The sequence below is a fragment of the Acanthisitta chloris genome, unplaced genomic scaffold (assembly GCF_000695815.1).
Source record: "Acanthisitta chloris isolate BGI_N310 unplaced genomic scaffold, ASM69581v1 scaffold29355, whole genome shotgun sequence".
Lineage (NCBI taxonomy): Eukaryota > Metazoa > Chordata > Aves > Passeriformes > Acanthisittidae > Acanthisitta > Acanthisitta chloris.
The window spans coordinates 49,702-74,416 of NW_008674731.1; the positions used below are offsets into that span (position 1 = coordinate 49,702).

Below are 24,715 nucleotides of genomic sequence, written 5' to 3' on the forward strand. Positions count from 1 at the left end.
CTGAGCCAAAATCCAGAAATGCAAGGTTGGATTGTTTTAATGCACACTGTAATTCAGGCTATAGCAGAAGCTTTGGGTCATGCTTGCAGAGGCAGATTGTCAGTCTCATCAGAAATGTGAGTCTGTGATAAAAGGTGGCACTCCTTCCTCTCAGTGCTCCTGCTCCTTGCTATCTCGGGGTCCTGCCTGCTCCTGTGTAGCTGGGCAACACTTGCTCTTGCTCTGGGAAGCAGCTGTGGGGGTGTGAGCTGGCTGTGATGCTAGTTCATGCAGCATGATGGGAATTGCTAAATTTCTGTTGCAGACTCCCACCTCCTGCTTGCAAGAGCTGTGCCTGCAGAGCCTGCCTGGTTTTCTGGACTCAGCTGAAAGAAGGCTGTATCCACATTTGCTTTTGACACTGGGAGGTCAAGAGGTACTGAACCTCTCCTCTACTGATTTTTCTGCTTGTACTTCTCTAACTTTGTCTGTCCAGTAGAAAATGCCATGTAAGACTGCAGGGATCAGTCCTGGATCTGGTAGCACTGGTGGCTTTCAGTCTGAGCATGTTTCCTTGCCCAGATGCACATTCTCTGAAGCCAAGTATGCAGTAGGGCCTTTTGAACTTTCTTCCCCTGTTTCCTATTCTGCCTGAATAAATGAGTGCTAACTGAAAAGTAGATTTGACATGACTCAAAGACTTCCATTTAAATTACAGCTCTCTCTAGAAAACTGACTTATTTTATCCTGCTTCAGGATTTATGTGTGATGTCTGTGCTATTTCTGAATAGAAAAAGGAGCCACAACTAATTTATCTTCCATTAAAGGAAACTCATCAGTGTAAAAATCCTCATGTCATATTTGTAGTCCAGAAGTCTAGACAGCTGGCTGCTGGTCCTAAACCCATTTGCTAGTTGTTAATGTCATGGGCTTGATTGTTAACTGGTTTAAATTGGCACAGTTATGCTGGCTTCATGGAGCAACACCAATTTATACCTGTCACAGATCTGGTCCCACAGGCAAGGAAATAGATTCATAAGTCTAACCACAATTATTGAGGCATAAATATTATAGAGGAATTAACTTAATGGGGTCACACTGGATTTGTTTGGGTATAACTGCTATTAAAATCTGGCCCAAAATGAATCACTACCAGTAGGAAATCAGATGGCTATCAAAAGGTTAATTTAATGTCTGTTTTCATAGATCTTCCCTGTTCCAACATTCTTTATTGTATTAAAGGTTTTAGGGAAGATAGTCTGCTGGCATACTGACCATTGTGTCATACATACCATGAACTGACACAAATTCATGCCTACTGCTATTAAAATCTGGCCCAAAATGAATCACTACCAGTAGGAAATCAGATGGCTATCAAAAGGTTAATTTAATGTCTGTTTTCATAGATCTTCCCTGTTCCAACATTCTTTATTGTATTAAAGGTTTTAGGGAAGATAGTCTGCTGGCATACTGACCATTGTGTCATACATACCATGAACTGACACAAATTCATGCCTAGATCATGTCAACTGCCATGAACTGACACAAATTCATGCCTACAGAAGATCATGTCCTTTGTCTCCCTCCCATTTAGAGAAGCCCTTCAAGATCTGTCTGAACATCTTTTCACGGTTTGTTGCAGTATTTTTTGAATATACTACATCTATGTATGTTTATGTATAATATACAAGAAAATTGGTGCTGTCTGGCAGCAGAATACATATCAGATACCTTTCATTGTGATTTCCTTAATGATTTTTCCTCTGGGAAAGTCTGCTAATTATTAGCCCTTTTTGCATATTGATACCTTTTAATGCCTGAGAATGTCACTTTCATTCCAAGGTAGTGACCATAAATCTTCTTCCAGATCTTTGAGCAAACCAATAGCATATCTCAGGACACCAACAAGGATGTTTTTTTGCCTGTATCATTATACTCATGAATTGCTTCTGTAAGGCCACTGAGGAACCATAACCTAGTCCTGGTAGTTTGACCATAGCATTGTGGCCTTTTGTTAGTGGGTCTTTGCCAGGACCTTCTGTAACATCCTGGCAGTTCCCCATTCCATGACTGATCTGTGGAAGAGGCTGGGAGAGGGAAGCTGTAGCAAGAGCATCCCCCAGGTGCTCCTGTGGTCTCTTGAGCAAACACAGCTGCACAAGCATCTTACACAATGCTGGACACAGGACCAGCATAGGGCAAGTGTGGTGTTGTTCCACCTTTGCGTCCCCATTTGTAATTTTTAACAAGTGTTCCTTGACTAACATCCAGGATCTGAAGTCTGTGCTTGAATGTCAGCTAAATGCTTGTGGAGATGGGAATTTGCTCCTTTGCCTGGAGTATTGTGTATGAAGGAATTTCCACAAGGACGATTTTAATTAGAGAAAAAAAAGGAAAAAGAAAAAGGACATCTTAAGAACACATTGTAATCATAATTGCATACAAGAGGGTTGAATTTGAAAGGGAGTCAGCAGATTAACTATTTCCAGTGCTACTTAGTGATCCCATTTTCCATAAAGGAGAATCATATCAGAGCATAGTACATTTCTAGGACAGCCTTTTCAGAAATCCTGAGTCCTGACCTAGCTCTGCTCTGAAAGGCACTGCTGAGCATAGGTACAAATGGAAGAAAGCTGGTAGGGAGCGTTGTGAGCCCACGTGTAGCTGTGCTAAAAATAAGAGGAAACAAGGCACAACCTGCTTTGTGGGGGTTCGTTTGTCTTTTGTTCTGCTCTACAATTTCAACATAATTAATACCATTTCCCCTGTAAAATCTGGAATAGTTTTTAGTTGCCTTTTATTTCACTAATTCACTACGTACTCATACAAAGCTGTCAAACTCACAATTCAAGCCAAAAGAGTAGAGGTCAGGTAGCATGAGTACCATCACATAGTGCTAGTGTTTCTGCTTGTGGGACTGCCCAGTTATTCCAAAGTTTTATCTCCTTTATCAACTTGATCTGGACTTTGATCTGTTGGGCAGATTAGGCTGCTCCTCACATTCACTGGCTGTGCATTGGCTGTTGCTGTGGTACAGGGAGAAAATATCAATTGCACTGACATTTTCTTTGTGGCTTATCAAAGTTGTGGTGATTCCTCTATCTTGTCTTGGATGAAAAATGGCTGAGCTGCCACTGTTGTTATTGGATGAGTTTCTCCCCTCCATCTCATTTGGAATACAAAGACAAAATTATTTTGTAATAAACTGCATGAGGACATCATCACACACACAAAATTGTCCTTGAAGTTCCAAATCTCTCTCCCTGCTGATACCCCCAGGTGATGGCAGTTTCCTTTGGATGAAGAGAGCTCTGGGACCCTCTCTATGCTAAGAATTCAGGTTTATCTTCATATCCACACTTGTACTAGCAGTTTCATTTCTATAATCTGCTTTTAACCAACATGCCCCCAAATATTTACATTTTTCCAAGTTAGTATGTTTTAAAGACATACTTCATGAAGCAGAGTAATTGCCACTGCTTAACTCAAGGCCAGGTTTAACAAAATGTAAGCATTATGGATGTACACAGGGTCTGGGAAGTACTTTCTCACTGATGGAAAAAGTGTCAACAAGGAGAATCTAACCTCTTATCTCCTTCCTCTGGGCTCCCCAGGGGAAGAACTGTGTTGAGCTGGTTTGGGTGACAATACCTGGCTCAAAAAAATGATAGCTCTTGATATTACAGAGGTGCTACTCAGATTCCCAGTGACTTCAGAGGGCACTGAAAGAGGGCTCTAGTTTTTATGGGGGTCCCATTCTCTGTGAAGCAGAAGTAATGGTAGCTCTTGTGAAGCTCCACATTTCTGAGGGTCATGACAGGCTGTAATCTGCTGTGCAGCTGGTTGTGCTAAACCTTTAGGCAACAGGAGCAAGCCAGACTGGCTTTGTTGGATAAATACCTGGTATTGTGAAATTACCTTGACTTGTTGCCTTTTATGATCCCAGAGACTTCTGCTTACTGATACCAGAAAATCAGCTCTGCTTTGGATTATTTAGATTGAGATTGGCTCTAAGAAGTTTCCCTTGTAAGGTCTGTTTTACTTGAAAATAAGCAATTTTGTAAGGAAACCTAAAAACAGAGCTTCAAGCAACTACAGAGATCAGATATTCTGCTTGCCGCCCACTGGAAAGATCAATGTCATGTTTTCTGTATATTTAACACCTAATAATCTTAAGTGACTTGTGCAGTCAGCTGAAAAGAGATCACATGGCAGTGTTAGCAAATTATTTCCTTAATCTGATAATCTGCTGAGACATCCGTGAGCTGCACACATTGCACTAATTACAGAGGGTTCAAAGTCATCATTAGCATGTTTTGCCCAGTAGTATAAGTCCTTTAGCACTAAAATTTAATAAAAAAATACAATCAGGAATTATTACACCTACATATTGCTAAAATGGAGAAAATTTAATTAAACATTTAACACAGTACAGTGATTACAATATTCTCAGGGTTTGTAGCATTATTTGGCTGTTTTTCTTGAGAAACCCACACTGTATAGTCATAAGCTAAATTTACTGAACCACTTAAGGCATGACCATAACCAATTTAAAGAGGCTTTGAAACTGTCTGATTCTTTCCTGTAGGTATTGACTCACTGCATCTCTGACTCTACAATACACATTTCAGGTTTCACTGTCAATAAGAGTTTAGTTCTGAGTTCCCTGGACTCCAAAGAGGTGAGCGGATCTAGTCTCAGCTCCTTGGCTCATCCACATTGTCTTTCCTAGCATGACTAGAGAGTGAATCAGTCAGACAACTTTTGCATACAGGAGTTTAGCAATAGTAGGACTCCAAAATAGAAAACAAAATTCAGGGTTAAAACCAAAATAACACCCCCTAGCAATCTGTGGAAAAACAACAGTTAAAGAACAGAAACATATTTTCCCAAGACTAGACACAAGGGAAGTTATAGGAACCACTGAAGTTTCTGCTGCTCTGCCTGTGAATTACATTGCAAGACACACCTGGGTATTTACAGACTTTCTTTGACAATATTTGTGATTTATTACAACTCTTTAATTCAATTCTGAAACAAAACACATTATTTAGACAGGTGCCATATCTGTTTCAGCATAAGTAATTTCTGGGTTTATGTATTCAGTGATAGTTCTTTTACTGCCATTATTTTTTGAAGACAACAAAATATTCTCTGTAATATTTTTCTTGCCAAGACAAATCGATGTGACAAAATTTGGTTAGGTTATATTCTTTTCCCTAAAGGGGGAGATGGGGGAGAAGCAATGAGACATACATAAAAAAGCGAATAGATGAAAATACTTTCCATTTAGTTTCTGTTATTACTTTTCATTCATTTTAGCATCTGAGGGGCAGGGACACTGCAGCTGAAAAGAGCCTGTCAGGTACTGTAGTCCATTTCCCAAAAATGTTGTACCATTGCTTATAATCATTTTCTGGGCTTGATGAGTAATACAGCGTTACCTCTCTAGAAAACATCTCCTAATACAGTTTTGTGTCATGCCACATACTAAATAATAACAAGGGCCTTTGGGGGTCTGGTTGGACAGAGAGCAGTAGAAATTTATACTCTGTTGATTTATTGGAGACACCATTTTGCTGGTACTGTGGGTCTACAGCAAATGAAGACTTATTAGTTTTGTCGAGGGGGAAGAAGCTACCTACTTCTTTGTCATATTATGAAGGGCAAAAATGTAATTTCCTGGAACGTATTGAATACATCTAGTTCTGTCTTCGTCATTGTCATCCACAGACAGGGACTCATCTAAGCTTGAAACCTCCTATGTGGTCAGTTGTAATGAGCTGATCATGTCATAGCTTTAAATGCTAAATTTCTGTCATCTTCACTGCCATTTCTATACAAAAAGCAACTGAATTTTACACAAATAAAACCTATTTTACCTTCTCTTGGGATGCATTTATTACGTCTTGCACTTGTAACTTAAACAAGTGAGAAAATTATGTAGCACCTGCATAAATAATGCTGGATTTTACACTTATGGAGGCAAATCTTCTCATCATGTAGCTGGATCTTGACCCAAAGCTGCTGAAATAAAATGATGATTTGCATGAGTTCAGCTGCAGCTCTCTTTGACATTAATGGGAAATAGATCAAAAGATGTACAGACTCTTCTTATGCACTTGTAGTTTTCTCTTATCAGACAACGAAGCTAAAGGCAAAGAGGTTTTGGGATTCTAATGCACAACCACACATATTTTCTGGCCCTCATTTCCAGAGTTGCACACAGTTAGTACAGTATTTTGAGAAGGGTTATACTTCCTTACTGAAGCAATCTGAACTTACCTCCTTGCTCATCCAACATAACCAAAGTCCTGATACCAGCATCTTTACTCTACATCCCAATAGTGGTAGCAAGGTAAGGAGAGAGAAGGGGAGAAGAAAGAGAGAGAGAGAAAGAGAGATCAGTGAGGGAACATTCAGCCCTAAGTATGGGACTTAGGAAGACAAAAGAAAAACAGTGAAAGGAATGACAAGGTTGCAAGGGGCTGGTGGTACCATCTGAACACCTTCTGTGCCTGGACACTGTGTAAAGAATCAGATACTCTTGACTGTACCATTGATCCTTCTGGATTCACTGGGATACTGAACTTTTCCAAAAAGCACAGAACCATGGACCTTAAGATTAAAATAATCACTTTACACAAGAGTAATTTCTAAAAAGAGAGAATTCATCTACAAGTTCACTGAAGAAGGGAAGAAGGGGGTGTTGATATTGGAGGTATATGTTAATCTTACAGGAGAAATTCCCAAGGGAAACAGATATGACACAAATGAGTTTGGGAAAGAGGCATAGTGGTTTGTACACAGCCTTTGTTGCTGACAGAAGTCAGGAAGCTTTACCTACTTAGGTAATCCAGTTTAAAGCAGGCTAATATTTAATAGGATTAAGCCATATTTTTTGGCTCAGTGATCTAATAGATATGGGTTTGAGCCAAGTTTTAATTCAGTCAACAGACACCTTTAGCATTAATGGACTTTGAATTGAGCTTGAAAGTAGGATTTCTAAAACACCTACACACTGAACCTGCCCCTCCTCCCACAGCTTAGTGGGAATCTTATCACTGCCCTTGCTGGATACTGAACAAAGCTGAGCCATTCAGAACTCTCCCCTGCCTAAACCAGCAGCAGGGCACCTTTCTCAAGTACAATTTTTGCATGCATTATCATCACTCTGGGATGTGATCAGGTGTCTCAGGTTTCTGGTGCTGTGATACTAAGCTATATCACAGATCACATTAGCTCCTTTCTAATTACAAAGGGGAAACCAGCTCCATTCTGCTTGGAGCAGTGATAACATCTGTGAATAATTGATGGTCTGAATGATCTCCTGATTGTTGCATATCAATAAGAGATGAAGTAAGTCCTCTGTGGCCTGACAGCTTGGTTGCAGAGTTACCTGGACATGTGCAGAAGTAATTTACCTGCTTCTATGAACATAAAGCTATCCATGCTCCTATGAAACAGATAAAGTTGGTGGTGTTGATTTTGCAGAGGGCAGGGGAGATGCCCACAGTTGCGTGGGAACACAAGGAACAAAAACCTAAAGTTCTAACAGCCCCTTTTGCTTTTCAAATCACCCTCTCCCTCCTTGAGGCAAATAAAGAACTTCATATTATCCTTCCTCCCAGCTGGCCTGCTCACTGTCATCGTTCATCTCTTTTTCTGGGAGTAGGGAAGTGTCTCTGGCTGTCAGCTGCCCAGTCTGCACTTGCAGGGTGCTCCCAGGCAGGTGGGCAGCACAGGGCTCACATTGGCTCAGGCCCAAGCCTGACTCTCTGCCATACTCGAGGGCTGGTTGGCTGCTGCACCTGGTGCTTCTCTGCTGTGCTTTAAGAGGATCCTGCTGGGTTCAAGAGGGATGTGAGATGCCTCTTGTGCTCTTGTCTGCCTCTCTCTGCACTCCCTCTTTTAAAAAATTCCTATGTGAGTTGCCAGATGGAGAGAAAAGGCCTCCTTTGCCTCTCCCCATACTCTGCTGCACCCAGCTGTCTATCAGGTATCCACTGCTGCTCTCCCTTCAAGCTCATATTGCCTTTACTTGAACCCCAGCCAGCTTTTATTTTTGCAGCCTTTAGAAACCTAGGGTCCAGGGTTATCTTAGATTTGCCTATTCAGAGTAAGGAAACCACCTTTAATTATCTTACCTTTTCTGGGAGGCAGGTCTGCTAAGCATTGGATGTACAACAGCTTTTTATTGGGCTCTTGCTATGTTCTTTGTACCCAGGGAGGTCTTACCCCCCAAATTTGTATGTATTTTAACAAACGTACTCATGCAAACACAAGATGGGTGCTTGGGTCCTGAGTCACCTTATGTTTGAGTAAATACTGTGCGGCCAACATGGGACCCTTCTAAATATTGGACTCAGAAACCTGCAGTTGGTGCTGTGATAGTAGTTGACTTGTGGTGAATCATACATAGTCAGGCTGAGAAATGTTTACTGCTCCTTAAACCATCTGATCTTACTTTCCTGCTGGTTTTAACATCTGAGCAAACTGACTTTCTGAAGCTAAGATGTCCAGTGACCTGAGTAAGGCCTGTGCTGAGAGATGAACTTAGCAGTTAGACCTTATGGTTCATATTTCATGTCAAATCCTTACACAGAATAAAAGAGGCTGATTTTTCTTTTATTTACATGATCATCAGTGCCATTTTATTTTATCAGGCAATACTGTATCTCTTAAGAGCAGCCTGCCACAGCATTGATACTAATGTGAAAATATTAAAGGGTGTGCAATGAATATACTTGTCTGCATCTGAGGTCTAATCCAAAGCATATTGAAGCTAATAAAGAGAGGGTGCCTGAAAAAGATGAGAGGTGATTCAGGCACCAACTGACAATCTCCTCCTGTTCCAAGTTTCTGTTAAGCATTGATTTTCAGCTTTGCCACAAAAAATTAAAAGTGTAATGCCAGTTTAAAAAAAAAATAATCACATCCGTGCATTTAAAACAGCTCCAGGCTTTTCTAAAAGTTCAGTATTTCCACTGTGACTGATCTTTCAGGTAGCTCAAAACCAAACCTGTCTGTAAGACAGAACTATTCTAAAAATATGTTCATCTTCCAGATGTCTGAGCAGGAAAGAAGCACTCAGTGAGAACAGTCTGAGGCATCTCTGGAAGTGTGTTTGGCGGCCAAACACAGACATGATGGTGTCTTCTGCACTACGAGTATCACAGAAGCTCCCCTTGGTCTCAGGGGGAGCAGGTGTCAGCAGACACACTCAAACTGGTTGCTTGCAGAGTGTAACAGGAGGTGACAAAAGCTGTGTTTGCAAAGTGCCAGCCCAGAAGAATACGTTCTACAACCACTAATCCTAAAACCTTGGTGACACACTCCCATTGCCATGGGCCATTCTTTGATTTGTCTGGTCCTGAGGGCTCAGGAAGTGTTCCCTGAGCACATCCAGTGCTCACAAACATCTGTGATATCCTGTGTGGGAAGCCATGAATGGGTAGAACTAGTGAGGTCCATCTTGTTATGAAAATGTGTGCTAATGGTACACTTTCCCCAGGATTAGGGCCTTTCTTCCTGTGAAATGGAGGAGTCTCTAAGACCCTCCACTCCTTGCACAGGCAATCCTCTGTTTAGTTTGCAACAAAGTAAGGAGTCTCAAAAATCTGAATGCTTAGGGTAGGTCAGGCCAGAGAGATGACAAATGCATCTTTCATAGGACCCTACTGAGTTCATGTATCACATGCCATTTTCATTCAGCCCTTAAATCTGTAACAGCATTATCTCTCCAAAGTTACTTCTGAATCTCCTGGTATTCACTTGAGAGGAGAATTTGGACTACTGGATTTTGCCATGGCACAACAAACAGCTCACGCTCTCATCCTTTAGAAGAAAATGGCACAGCATGGATTCTTTATGTCGAGGCATAAACTGGCAGCTCTGGAGTTCCTCTGTTTATCCATAAAGCAGGTATCCTGCAGATGATCAAATATACAATCTTTCCCACACAGCCCTTGAATGTGTTTAGATAAAGGCAAAGCAACAAGCAGTACTGGTTTGGGTTCTACGTGCTTTAGATGAAGCACATGCTCAGGTTCTCCACTGGGCCCCTGGCTAAGCTACTGATCAGAAAGCCAAAATATATGATTTTAAACCTCTGGGCTTAATTCAACTCTTAGATACTTAAGTCTGTCAGTTCTTCAGTGAAGCCAGTTTAACAGCATAACTGAGAAGCCTTTTGGAAGTTTTAATATACATTATCCTGAGTCTTCTCTAATAGCTTTTTTAAACCTGTTGGAGTTTTTTTGTGAAAGTTTCACTCAGAGGAGTTCAGTTGAATGAAATTCAATGAAATTCACCCAGAACTTTGGAGGGGAAATGCATTGCTGTATCGTTTCTTATTACTGCTGTTACATAACTTAATTTCCCAAGGTGGGAATAGAATTAGGAAGAGAATTGGAATGACTGCTCATCATTCCTTCAGGAATACAGTGTGTTGTGTTCTCTCCATACCTGATACAAAAGGCAGATACTCAAACCTTGCTTTAATCTGAGGGGTGTTTTTCCTAACAGTATAAGGGGATGATGTATCAGATAGAGAATCCAAATTCTAGAAATGACTTTCTCTGCATTTCAGAAGAAACCCTGAAAAACAGATATACATTCTCAGTTATGTGAACAACACAAACTTCCACTTTGATGGAGAATTTTGATTTAATTGATATGGATTATAGAGTTTGTATTGAATAAAGTAATACAGACAATTATGTACCAGGACAGGCTGACATTACTGGCCGTTCCCACAGACACTAAAGAGAACTGTCAACACCCTAAAGACAAAAATGTGGTCAAGGAAACAACTAGTCATCCATAGTAATGAATTTGCTCAGCTCCTGCTCCAAGTTCCCTGTCAGCCTGTTAATGCTCCAATGTCCCTCTGTGCCTGATTAAAGAGCCAAACCACTGCTCTGCCTGTTAATTCACCCTGTGGTTCTGATCCTCATATGAATCTGTGACTCCACCTTGAATCCTGTGTGCCTGGTTTTCACCTACTGCAACATCCCTGACTCCAGTGCTACCTCATAGGTTTAAACTGACAGACAGGTCTAATCCTGCATTAGAAAAATTGAGACCAGAGTTATGAATCACATTACCCTGTGCCAGATACTGGTTAAAACACTTCTCTGAGTAGAACTGTTCCAATAGCTAATGATGTCAAAGGGATTTTTCAAATTAGCTTTAACAAGATTTGGGCCAAACTCTAAATTAATAGAATATTTTTTCTTCTATTTTTTTCAAATGAAGGAACATTTGTCTGTGATAATAGTGTCAGGGAAAACTCGCAGCTTGTAAAATGGCATATTGTGTGTTCAGTGTCCTGCATACAGCAGCATCATGAGCTTATCACACATTTAGAGCAAACCATTTTAGCTTTGATATGTTAGTAAACTTGACTCTAACTCTATGAAAAGATAGTCCTGTCTGGATTTAATTGTACAAAGCAGCCCTTTTGTCTGTACATGTTCCTGAGTGCTTTCTCACTGGACTTTCAGCACTACTGATCTGGTTGATATTTTTTCCTTGCTGCATCATAGCTAGAAACCATCTTTTTTTCCCCATCCTAAATCAACTGATTTTCTTTAAAGGCAATGGTCCCACTGGAAGATGGTAGCAGACTCATGGCTTTTCCCCTTGCATGTGATATTCTGCATTGCATAAAGTTGCCTCAGAGGTAAAAAGCTTGAACAAGGAAATAAGGTCAGCTGGAAACTGTGTATTTAGTCTTCCTTCTTCTACTTCAGTTCATTTTTATTTTACATTTTGGCCCAAACATTGCACAACATCATCATAAAATGCCTGTATTTATAGCACTGAGTGGCTCAAATGAGCACTGGTCAGTGTAAATTGACTGTGTTGCATGGGTACAACAGGCACCACAGAGCAAACTGTTTTTTGCAATCTGCCATTCCAGTACACAGCTCCCTTGGGGCAAAGCAGTGGCTGCTTTTCTAATAGCCACTCACCACTTCTTCCCTTCCCTGTTGTGCCAGGACTGGAAAAATCAGCTTCTTGCCAAGGTGGGTTATAAAACCAAGAAGCAGTAACATATTTAGTTTTCCTTGCTGATGTTCCCTGGGAACAGCATCAGGACTTAGTCTCCATCTCAGACTAGTCTTCTTGGGCAAGGATCCTTTGGGGGATATGACCAATGCCTTGTACTGCTACAGGGCTCCCCTGAGTAGACAGCACTCTTCTGACTCTAGGATGGATTGAAGTCAGTCTTTTTACTCTGTATTTTCCTAGTATCTAACAGAGCAGAGCACACTATGACAGCAATCCATACATACGTATACAGTAATAATGCTTAAACATGGAAGCATCCTTTTCCTAAGAAAGGAATAACAGATTTTCTGTATCAAGACAATAGAGTTAAAAGCATTCTTTCACTGAGAAAGAATATCTTCTATCTCTACCCACTAGACAGGTTCTGCTAAGTAAGGGAGTCTAATTGGATTTTGGGGGTCTATTAAATCAGAGCAGTGTGAGTTCGATTTCAAAGCCTCTCATCATTTGTCTTTTCAGTGCAAAATCTCTCACTCCCTCAATGCTTCATTCTTTTAAAAGTACCTAGGAAATGGGATCAGAATAATCAACCAGCTGTTTAGACCACAGAAGAATTTTAAAGGTCTTTTGTAGTCACATAAGTGAAAATAATATTCAGCTCATTTCAGAAGAACTCCCTTGACTACTCAGTGCTAGTTTTAGCAACTTCTCTGTTTGGACAGGAGGATATTGTAGCATCTGAATAAACGCCACGTCCAGAGAGACATCAAGCTCCTCCAAGAAGTGCTGGAGTCCTACATAAATTCATTGGTAAATTCAGCAGTCCCAGTTCTCCTCCCACTTTGCCATTTGCCATGATTTAATACTGAAATTCCAGTGGCATTCACAATATGCTGGTTCAATATGTTAGGAAGACTCAAGCAGTGCATAGGTCACACAAATAAGGCTCAGGAGAGACAGGGCTGATATTTACTGATGGCTTGGCCCTGTGCAAATCACTTCCCTTTCCTGTACCTCTCTTGCTTCCCACTCATCATCTGCCTTGTCTATTTAGATCACAGGCATTTGGGGGCAGCAGGCTCTCCTGCCTTGTGTTGTGGGGGTACTCATATGAGACTCTCTTCCATGTCGTTGCATTGATTTAAGCAGGAGCTGCATGCAGCATAGAGTTGAAATAAAATAATGCTTAGAAATGGTGTGTCCAGGGAATTGAGCAGCAAAAAGGGACAGATTGCTCATGAGATAAGAGCATGTTTTGGCTGCAAGGGGCCCAGATCTGAAGTGTTTGTGGAGAAGAAGTGATGCTGAATCTGTTCAATGACCCATCTGTCTGTCTGTACACGGAAATTGAATTCTGTCTCCACTGGACTTCATTGATCTTCACAGTTGTGATTGATTTCAAGGCCATAAAGCCTATGGCTGGGCTTATACTTGTTCTCGAACATGGGACCTGATGCAATTTTCTTCCCATTGTCTCTGCTGGAGACTCCTCTGGTTGTCAGGAGTACTGAGACTGTCAGTGCTCATGACCCTGATTAAAAATGTCACCAGCTCCAGCACCAAGGCTTGCATGGTGTCTGAAAATAATGTGTCCTGTCAGGTGGCAGCAAAGTTTTCCAGCACCTGATGGCTGAAAACTCTAAACTAAACTGAGTTTGAGATCTTCCAACTTTTAAATCCCTTTATTGTGAAGAGGGTGAGATACAGCCTGACTGAATTGGGTTTTTGCCTTCTGGGAGTGACCCCTTCAAGCAGGTATAAGTTGCATTTGCTGTGAGGGCTGAGCCAGGGACACCTTTCTTAGCACTGTAGAAAATCAGAGAACTCCCTGTTCCTACTGGTCAGTCTAGGACACCTCATGAGCCTTGAAGCCCTGATAAATATTTCAAAGACACATAAAGAAATGGCATTAAATGCTGTGACCCACGTTCTATAAATTGCTGCAAGTGTTTATGGAGAGGGGAGTATTTAGAGATGACTGGGGAAATGGACCAAGGGCCTTTCTCACCTTCCCCACTTGCAGTGTTGTGACAAGGACATGAGAGCGGTGCTGGCACAAGGCTTCTGGAGCTCTGCAGCAAACTCAGCCACTTATCCTTGACTCCAGGTCACCCTCAGAGGCTGTTTCCTTGGTGTATCTCGAGTATCCTGTCTCAGTGGATACTCAGGTATGGGCAAAACAGTGCCTCAGCTGCTGGTATGCAGTGTGACACTTGGAAACTTGAACGGCCCTAGGAAGGGGTAGGGATAAGGAGGGACTGAGTGACACATAAAGCCATGGCCATGCCCTAGCAATGTGAGCTTTATAAAAAACATTTCCAGTGTCTGCCTCTCTAGCACCCTTGCTCACAACAGAGGTGCAAATAAAATGAAAGCCCTTACCTCCTCAACAAGCTGCAGCATTCGACGGGTGCTCTCAAGGGACTGAAAAAAAAGAGGAAAAAACCACTCAGATTTGGCAAGACACACTTTCCAATACTAATATGCAGGCTTATGCTGACAGGATGTTTTTGCTATGCTCCTTGCCTTCCCTCAAAAACAGGCCATCAACAGGGCACTGGTGACCTCTACAGCTCCAGCTCCAGCTCCCCTTTCTACCTCACCAATGGAGCAGTTGCCCCTGCATTGTGAGGCAGCTGCAGTCTCTAAGGCTTGTGCTCCCCTTGCTCACACATTGCGGCAGTGGTGCTTAGAACAGCTGCTGTTCCACTTTAAAAATAGTCTGTGGTTTTCAGCTAAGACTTTTCAGAGACCTAATTGGTGACTTTTAACATTTAATAGGTTTGACAAATCGAAGGAATCCTCACAAAATATTAAATTGCTGCTTTTTGCTCTGAGGCCAGTCAAATTGATGCAGAATCTAATACCTAGACCAAACTCAAAATCAATAAATGCCTTAATTTAGACTAAACACAACATTAAGTTTTACCCCAGCTCATTTCACTTCCAATTCTGCTTTCAGCGTAAAGCTGATGGGAAAGCAGAATCAGCTCTAGAAATCCTTTTGCAGGATCAGCTCCTATTTCTGGATGTGCCTTTCACACCAAGCCCAGCCCCACGTTCCCATTTTAGCCGTGGGTCTCACTTCATCAGCGAGCTGGTCCGCACGCCGCTGCATATCCTCCAACTCATTGCGCATATCCGCGTCTTCCGCCATTTTAGCTGTGGGTGTGTTTGTGGATGCTGCAGATCAAGGATTTGTTCTCAGCTGCTTGTGAGCCTGGAAGACAGCAAAAAAAGGAAAAGGAACAGTGTGGTTAGGCTCCCAGGCTCACTGAATTGTGCTGAAATGTCAGTCCCACAAAAGTGCTTTTATTACATGAGCGCCCTCACCCAAACTCTCGTTCTGGAGAGCAATTCCTACGCAGTAGGGAGCACATGGGATTGTTCAAGGTGGTGCTTTATTCCTACATCATTAATCACTCTCAAAAAACAAGGATGTATCCTCAGCATGTTCTTTAAAGAAAATCCTTCCTTTTTTCTTAAGCTTTCAAATGCTATTCATATCATAGCTGGAGAAGCAGGAGATGTTATTTGCTGCCAGAAACCATCTTAAAACCCATTCATTCTTCTCTAGAGTTAAAAGGTTTAACATGAAGGAGGTCAAAGTCAAGGCTATGCCCCTCATGTCCCATGTTTCAGCTGCATCACTTGGAGGGCTAGATGCTCAGCTGATACGCTTGCAACTAAATTACAAACAATGAAACTGCAGATTTTTGTCAGCTAATGACTTGCCCACCATGCTATAGTTCAGGCTATGAAACAATATTTACAGCAAGACTGGGAGAAGACGTCTACCTGGGAGAATCCTTCATTTTGGGGGAACTGACGGTAGGACGTAACTGGCATTTTGAACTCCTCTCCAAAGTGGGTCAGATTCCAAACTTGATTATCCCTCTTGATACAGAGCAACACCAATGAGCTCATCCTAACCAGAGATCAGGATGCAGCCCATTCTGCCTCATTTGTGTAGGGTTTCTTTTTTGTTACAAATTCAAGCGAGCTCTGATGACTGAGAATGACTTGATTAAGAAAGGCGGGTCCTCCTACCATCTGTCAGGTCTTTGTAACAACAACAGTGGCTTATTCCTTGGCTTGATTCAAGCATGGCACATTTCAAATTACTGCTCACTGAATGTTAGATTTGTTCATTGCAGGAAAACTTAATCCCAGGTGCAGAGGAGGTGGGGAAGTTGTGGGGGACTGCAAATAAGCAGCCATAAAGCAGATTCCATCATGCTCAATTACAGAATAGAGGACAAAAGCATCTCCTTTCAGCAAAGCTGCTTTAAGAAGGCAAAATCCCAGGGGCTATTTTCTGTCATGTCTTTGCGATATGTGCAGACTTTATGGAACAAGATAAGTCAGGGCAGAGCTTGGCTCTAAAATTTTAACAATAACAACTGTGTTTAAATGGAAGTTACTATATATTGGAGATTAATCCATTCCTCAATTTGACTGCTCTCCATCAGGATGTCAGGAGTATGGGCTGAAAAGGTACAGCTGGGTGGCAGCAATATTTTCTGGATTATACCCTGTTTGTTTAGAAATGTATGAGGAAAGCAGACAGCTCTTTGCATTGTCTCTGCAGCTTCAGCAAGAGATTTGCTGGTTTTCTTATCTAAGAGGGAATATGTGACCTTCATGCTTTTGCATTAGCTGTGCCCTCACTCATGGTTGCTTTCCCTCTCTGAAGCTACAGCAGGAAGAAATCCATCTCCAAGTGTCAGCCCTGCAGCTACTGGCCTTGCATCCTACTTTCATCACTAAGCACATCACCACATCCTTGTCAGAGGGAAACTGACATTTTGTGATGGGTCACACGATGTTAAGGAGCCCAAATGTATGCTGGAGAAGAAGGCCACCTGGTCCTGCCAGATGCATGGTCACAGCAGTGCAAACGACCAAGCTTAAGCAACTCATCTGCAGCCCCAGCTGATGCAAATGCAGAGCTTAATTTCATGGCTAATACTCAGGCTGATATCGGACACTTCAAGGATGCTTACAAACAGCAGTAAATAAGCATTACAAAAAATGGAGCACTTGGAGGTTTGAGAGGAAAAGAAGAACCAGGAATTGGTCTCCTCCAGAAGGGCATGTAGAAGTGTGGGGATACTCTCAAGGCCACCCCACCTTGCTGCTGTGCCCACGGTGCCCTTTGTGTCACCAGGAAGCTCCAGGAAGACACTGCTCCTGGTCAGCAAATGGAGCCTGCTCAGCCGGGATGAAAAGAAGTTATTTCATTAAAGAACTGTGCTCCAAACTCCTGTCCCACTTGGCACAGGCTGGCACTAGCACTGGTCACTGCTTCACAAATGGTGAGGGGTTTTTTCCAGATTGAGGCAAAACTCGGCATTGAAATATTCCTGGCACAGCCTCTGTGACAGAATACCAGGATTAAGCCTGGGTTCGAACATCTAGTTAAAATATTCTTCTCTGCCTGGATTCCTCACTACGCTTGTGCTGGCAGAATAGCAGCTCTGAGCTTTAGCAAAAATCAGGACAATTTAGACAGGACTTTGGGACTGATCTAATTGGTACATACATATAGCTGTGAGGGGCAGAACGCTGATTCTGTGCTATGTCTGTCTGGTAGCATCTTACTAGCTGTAAAGTGGGAGGTGATGCATCAGTGAGAGGGTGGGATGCTAATAGGGAATCTGGTTCAGTCTCCAAGCATATCCAGAGTGAGCTGAATGACTACAGACCTGTGAGCAAGTGAAGGAGAGATGAGTTCTTCTACTGACAATAGCAAATAATAAAGTAGATTCCAGCCTGAGCTTTTATCTTTTCCATATTAATGTTTTTGATCGTGAGCCAGTGGTGGTGATGGGTGGTGCAAAAAAGAAACAAAGTGGAGAAACTTTCATAGAATCATAGAATGGTTTGGGTTGGAAGGAACCTTAAAGACCATCCAGTTCCAACCCCCTGCCATGGACAGGGACACATTCCACTAGACCAGGTTGCTCAGAGCTCCATCCAGCCTGGTCTATAACCCTTCCAGGGATGGGGCAGCCACAACTTCTCTGGGCAACCTGTGCCAGTGCCTCACCACCCTCACAGTAAAGAATTTCTTCCTAATATCTTATTTAAACCTTCTGTCTTTCAGTTTAAAGCCACTGCCTCTTGTCCTGTCACTGCGTGCTCTTGTGGGTTTGATTTAGTTATCCTTCTTGGTTAGTTAGAACCATCAGTCGGCATCTTAGTGACAGACAGATCTTATTTTGCATCAAGCTAAAAAAAAGTCAGAGCTTGTAACCAGAGAGATGTTGTGTAGCAAGTGATCGAACCTGACAGGTTTATTGAGATTGTTTGGTGTTTGTAAGGCACTTAGAATGGATTGAGAAATAGCAAAAAGCATTCTTCCAGACAAGTCATTTTACATCAAGTTTTGGTCATAAACCGAAGTGCCCTGCAGCTGTGCTGATTCAACTTTATTTAACAGAAAACCATGCACAAGAATCAATAAAGGTTACTGATTAGCAGACAGTATGATGAACTACATATATTTTGTAGGTGGCAGGGAATGGGTTGAAATTTTTTGCAGATTTTGCAATTTATAGTGTGGAATAGGACAGATTAAAGATAGGATTTTCCTTGAAAAGACCTGTTTAGGCAGAAATTCCATTCCAGTGTCATGAATTTCCAACAACAGACCCTGTTACCAAATAAAAATCCTGTAGAGAGAAGAATTATGTTTTAAAGGGAGTTATTTCTCTGAAGTACAAATTAATAGTTTTCCCTCTATGGTGTTTCTTAGGAGCAACTACATATAGTCCTCTTGTTATGTTAAAACATTGAAATGGAATGATTTCAGGAATGGCCAAGAAAAGGTAAACCATAAAGGATTTGCTCTCACTGATACTGAACAGACTTTCAAAAGCATAAGTCTGTCTTGGGCCCACTGAAATATGATCTTGTTTTAGTAGAACAGAAACAGGCCTAAGATACTATTGTGGACTTTGGGTAATAAATTCCATGTGGAATTTATGTTTTTGATACTAGTTGATATTTTGCATTCCATTCTCATGTAAGTTTATTTGAACCAAGTATCAAAATCCTAGCTTTGCCTTAGGAACCTCTAATACAACTGTAAATAAACTCTCCAAAATGAGGACTGAAACTGTCAACTGAGTCTACAGTCCCTACTGACAGAGCAGAAAACCAAAGTAGGGATGTAATATATTAAGCTCTGTAGATCTAGAACTTTGATTTGAAGAAGACATTCACATTCAGTCAATTTGTGTTTATACTTGCAATACTTGTCTATACAGATTCAAACTCAAAATTTCACAAGGACCTTGGTTCTTCCATTTCAGAAAAGGGGAAGGAAATCCTCTGGGTTCACACACACACATCCATGGTGCTCTCTTAAAAGGAGACGAAAGTCCAAACATTGCTAGAAAATACTGTGTACAGCGTGTTCCAAGCTATGCTGTGTCTTCCAGATAATGCAGTAACTTGAAGCACTTGGATGACTTACATCAAATTCTCTGTGACAGTCTTGTATGTTACACCAGTGCTTGCACAGAAGCATAGCAGACTAAATGTTAAAGATTAAAGGAAAGAGGGACTGGCTAATGGAAAGGCATTGCCTATTATACTTTGAATTCTGCATCTGCTATTTTAGTAGTGCTCAGATGCAATAAAGAATCTTGTATCAAGAACATTATATAACCCACATGGAGTTATACTGAAGTCTAAGAGGGACCTACATATATCTCCAGAGGAAGAGAGACACAACAAGTGACCTTTGAAAGCAAATATTTGCTTCACAGTGATATAAACACTTCAATGCAATAAATACAGGAAAATGAAAATGCTGCAATTTACTGTGGTGAAGGCAACACAGCAATAAAATGTTCTTTTTTAAGCACTCTCCTAGTTACTAAAGGACACATCTATTCATCCTGTGGATATTTGTAGCCAGAGGATGACTGCATTGGCGTATTTTACCAAAAAGTCAGTCGGTCAATACCACACATCATGCTTCATTCTTGTAGGATTGAAAGACAGTGATGTGGTGTTAGTAGAACCACTAAAAACCCAAGAAGAGATTTTGAATCAAGCATCTCAGGATGGATGTTGAGCTGTTTAAAGCTGGAAGTTGGTTGTAGCTTTTCTACTTTCATTTTTAGTCTGGACATTGATAGAAGGAGAAACACGCTGTCAAAGCGGGAGATGAAGTTCAGATACAGATAAAGAGGTCATCCATGCTCCCCAGTGTTGCCTTGCAGCCATTCGGTTGGTTTCCTCAGTGCCATGCAAGGGGTGTTCAGCCACAATAAGGCCAGGCACAAGGCAGTTCTGGGGCTGTATAGGATCCTCCTGTCACAGTGCACATCCTTTATCCTGCTGCACCTCCCCGACGGCTCCCGCTGCCCAGAGGGGAGCTCTCTACAGCTCAGCTGCCTAGCACATTGGCTATGTCCTTCATCACCTTGAGCAGCCTTCCCTAGACAGGCTTTTTGTGGCTGAGTTATAGGAAATGCATTGGCATTAACCCCAAAGCTTAGTCTAGACCAGGAACTGTCTGCTAACATCATCAGGGAATGAAATTACATCAAAAGTGAGAACCTGCCGCAAAAGGATGCTTAGAAACCAATACCTGTGTGTGTTGTTGACCCCAGCCCTTTCCTCCTGAAATTGTGTTGAGGATGTAGTGTTCAAATCTAGATCCCAACAGAAAGCCAGGAAAGGCAAGTGTATGCTGCTCACAGTCAGTGTGATGGACAACAGCTCATGACAAATGATTTAAGAGAGTTGGGACCATAGTTTTTATAGATCATGAAACCTCAGCAGTGGCCCTCACAAGCTCTAACTCTTCGGGGTTTCAACTTCTGTCATCTCCATCTTCTTCCACCCAGAACTTACCACAATTAATACTGTCTATAACTGAACATGTCCTGCTTTTGCTCTTATTGTATTTAAATTGATCTGAAAGCACTCATAGAAGAAATTAGATAACTTTGTAATAAAAAATCCCATTTAAAGATTTTATGCTATTGCATAAAATGTAACAATGAAAAATTAGTCAGAATTATTATTTAGATTTACATTCTAAACAACTTTGAAACAAAATCTTGTAGAAAGTCTGCTTTCTCTATCAATTCTGCAGCACAGCCTATTGCCTGGATGCAACTTATTCACAAGATTCTCAGCAAAGCTCTGATTTCCAAAGAAATACCTTGGTAAAATTTGTGTTCCTGATTAAGCCAAGAATCTGCCTCTGCGTTTCCATAGGGTATGTTAGCATGAACCAATGGAACAGACACCTCATCTCTCTCGTGTTCCTGTCCCACAGTGTTGCTTGCAGCCTTCAGGCTCAGCTCCACAGTCTAGGCTGATGGAGCACCAATTTCATTCTGATTTTTCTTGATATTCAGTAAAGAATAATTCCTACTAGTGAGGACTTGTCAGGGAGTGACTTTGGAAAAGACAGGCACTGATATTCAGGAGAAGCAGGCAATTCCTACTTTGTTACTGTCTTCCTGCATTGCCTTAGGCAACTTATTTCACTCTCAGGGTTTGCTTGCACTGCCTGAAGACAGGTCTCTAGAGCTGCGTGAGATGCTGTAGGTATTTGGCTTCCTGCTGTTCTCTATCTGTCAGCACTGTGCAGATGTCTTGGGTACCCTCTGATGGGACTACTTGTCCATGTTTAACAACTGAATCTGTCTCTCATCTGCACAACACAGATTAAATCCTTCTTTTCCTTCCTAACTTGCCATGCTTTTTCCCTACTTAAAATGCTGGTGTTTCAAGGCATGGACAGGCACTTGGTTTGGGGATGCATACGGTGCAGGACAGCTGGGACTTTTGGATAGATGCTAGTGAGCATGACATCATATTCTCACACTGCATCTCTGTGGTAGAACTCATACCTAGCTGGAAAACTCACTAGTCAGTGGCCAAAAGGAAGATGCTGAAGTATAGTTAGGCAAAATTATGAGTCCTGACTATTTGCTTAATGCATTGGAAAAAATAGCTGGAAAACACTTTTCCTATTGGCTTGTGTTACTATAATGGCAAAAAGCTCAATAAAATTTCTTAGTGTGAATGCAATTAGGCAAGACAGATGTGCTACCAGGGGAATTACTTCTTCTTGTAAATGGGGGCACCTCTACCCCTGGTGACCCCTAATCACTAGTGGGTAAATGAATGTGATTGGGTGTATCTGCACACATGGTGCAGCAGACAAGTTGTGTTAACACAACCTCTCTGTGTCTCTGGTGACTGCAAATAGGGAGGCTATGAGCAATACATCTCACACTTCCCCCCAGGCACTGCAGCTGGGGCAATGGCAGGTGCAAAAAGTTACTGCTGTCTCAGAGAAGAGTCACCCATAAATGAAATGCCTGGACCCACCCCATCCCAAATACAACACAAGTCATTGTTGTCCTGTCAGCTGTCAGACAACACAGCTGTTCTGTGAGGCTCCAACACGTGTGTGGCGCTTTACCAGGCTCCTGTACTTAAAAAATGAAAGTATGGAGTAGCCATTTTGTAACAATTTCACCCCAGATTAGTAACAACTTGACTTTCTATCTATTTTACTGCTAAAAGAAAATAAACCTTTCAATGTGTTACCTCCTTGCAGTCATTTTTACAGCTACGTACCAACATGTTTTTCCTTTTTTTTTTTTCCTTACATTCCAACAGCAGCAGCAGAAGATTGAAGGCAAAAATATTTCTTTAGTTTGTCTGGGAGAACAACCAGCCAGAGCGGTGGAGGGTGAAGAAGGAAACCTTCTGATCAGGAATGGGCACTGCATCTGCCAGCAGCATTGAGGCACTGAGCAGAGACCTGCACTGAACAGGCTGTGGTGAGTCTGACTCCCTGTTATTACTGCTACTTGCCTCAACCAGCTTCATTTATAATTTAGCAAGCTACAGCCTGTGATTCCCTAAGTTTATTGTGTTCCCACTAGTTCTGAGTCCAAACCTTCACTTCTCCATTGTCCAGAAAATATTTCATTTCTAGCACAAATTAATTCACAGCCAGAAAGCAGCAGCTTGTTCCTGTGTCCGTCTTGTCCTGCGGCTTAAATAGTTTCTCTCCTTCTCCCTCTCTCTGAGGGATATAAACAGCAGTCGTAACCTTTCTCAGCACTCCTTGTGATGTGAAAGATGAGACTGTCTTAGTCCTTTCTTGGTAGATGGGCTGTTTGCCACCCTGATCATCCTAGCAGCTGTTGGTTATGCTGGTTTCATTTGAATTACTCTTCCCTGGAAAAGGGTGGCTGGCATTTCACAGAGTATTTAACACGAGGAGATGGGCTCTGCTCAAAGGGCTCTGTGCTTCCCTGTCCTTCCAGGAGATACCTGCTCCAAAATATCCCACAGCCTCACTTGCCATTTGCGTAGCTGGATCTTGGTGGCTCAGGACAAGAAATCCAGGTATTAGTAGAGAGGATTAAAGAAAATGTCTTGACTTGTGACAAGCTATTCACATTCTGTGGCCAGAATCTGGGAGAAATGCTAAAGGCGGGAGGATGAGATTTCTGACTTTGTCATGATTTTCAGTAAAACTCACACCCTAAATCCATTCAGGTCTTCTTCAGAATATTCATTTTCCTTCAGCAGCAATGACAAGAAGTCAGCCTCTCTTCTCTTTGATTATATTCCAACCTGGGTTTCTCTACACTGCTCATAAGCCACTAAATCTGATTAATGGCCAATTTTAGAATCTAGTGGTGAAAGTCCCGCCCCATTTCAAGTTGGAGGAAGTTTCACCACTGCCATTACCAGGGTCAGACTTGCAGGTGGAGCTATCAGCCAGCAACGTGCTGGGAGAGGCCAGCAATGTGCTGGGAGAGGCCAGCAATGTGTGGAGGGTGAACAGCAGAACATGTGTGTATGTCTGTGAGTATGCAAACATCAAACAGGAGTGCTTGGCATCTTAAATGCTTTTCTGCAAAATTTTCCTGGGGCCCTACCTAACCCTCTTCTGTTTCTTTTAGATGAATAGGTAGGTAGGTAGGTAGGTAGGTAGGTAGATAGATAGATAGATGATAGATAGATAGATAGATAGATAGATAGATAGATGCAATAGAGATATAAAATGGAATTTTTGCAATACATTTATTGAGGGATTCAAGAGACATCAAGGAATAAGAAAACCGCATGGCAGATTTTCCTGGGGAGCATAAAGGGCATCTCCACCAGGCTGCATGAGGACTGTTGCATTTTCTGTTCCTAGGTTTGTAGAAACTCTTCCATCTACACAGCCTTCTCAAAAGTACCCAGAACTCCTGGTCCAGCCCCTGCCCCTATATACACATCCAAGCCTCTTCCACATCTCCTCCTTTAAGTAAATCATCACCTCCCCTGAGCATCCCAAACCAAAATGATCTTTTGGGATGAGGGCAGGAGTAAAATCTGGACAGTGACAGGGAAACCCATGTGAGACAAAGGCAGGCACATATTTCCAAGGAAGCCAAGTGTGAATTGCATTCACCAAAGTGTGAACTGCATAGCACCAGAGGTGTTCAGTGCCCATCTGCACCAAAGCATTGTTGCTCCTCTTCCTCACTGTTTAATAGTGGCTCATAGACCACAACTGCAAAGTGCTGAGGTTTTGCAAGTGGTATGAGACACCTACTTCCTGTGGGCTCCAGAAGAGATCGATCATGGCCTGGGAAGTCAGTGGGCAGGGAGCAACAGCGTGTTGGCTCACATCCCTTGCACAGGGGCTGGTTCATAAAGTCACTGTAAT

The 24,715-nt window shown here is 42.0% G+C and overlaps 1 protein-coding gene across 2 annotated transcripts in view; it reads right to left on the reverse strand.

The window, feature by feature from the left end:
• Positions 1-15,221, reverse strand: part of SNAP25 (synaptosomal-associated protein, 25kDa) — a 29,137-nt gene extending 13,916 nt beyond the window's left edge. Inside the window, exons 1-3 of one of the 2 annotated variants that reach the window (XM_009075471.1) lie at positions 15,083-15,221; positions 14,380-14,421; positions 6,265-6,313 (exon numbers count right to left, since the gene is read on the reverse strand). In XM_009075471.1, coding sequence (XP_009073719.1) covers positions 6,265-6,313; positions 14,380-14,421; positions 15,083-15,154 — 163 coding nt within the window. In that variant the 5' untranslated portion in view covers positions 15,155-15,221. The remainder of the gene's footprint in view (positions 1-6,264; positions 6,314-14,379; positions 14,422-15,082) is intronic. The other variant, XM_009075472.1, reaches the window with a different exon arrangement.
• Between the last annotated feature and the right edge of the window lie 9,494 nt (positions 15,222-24,715).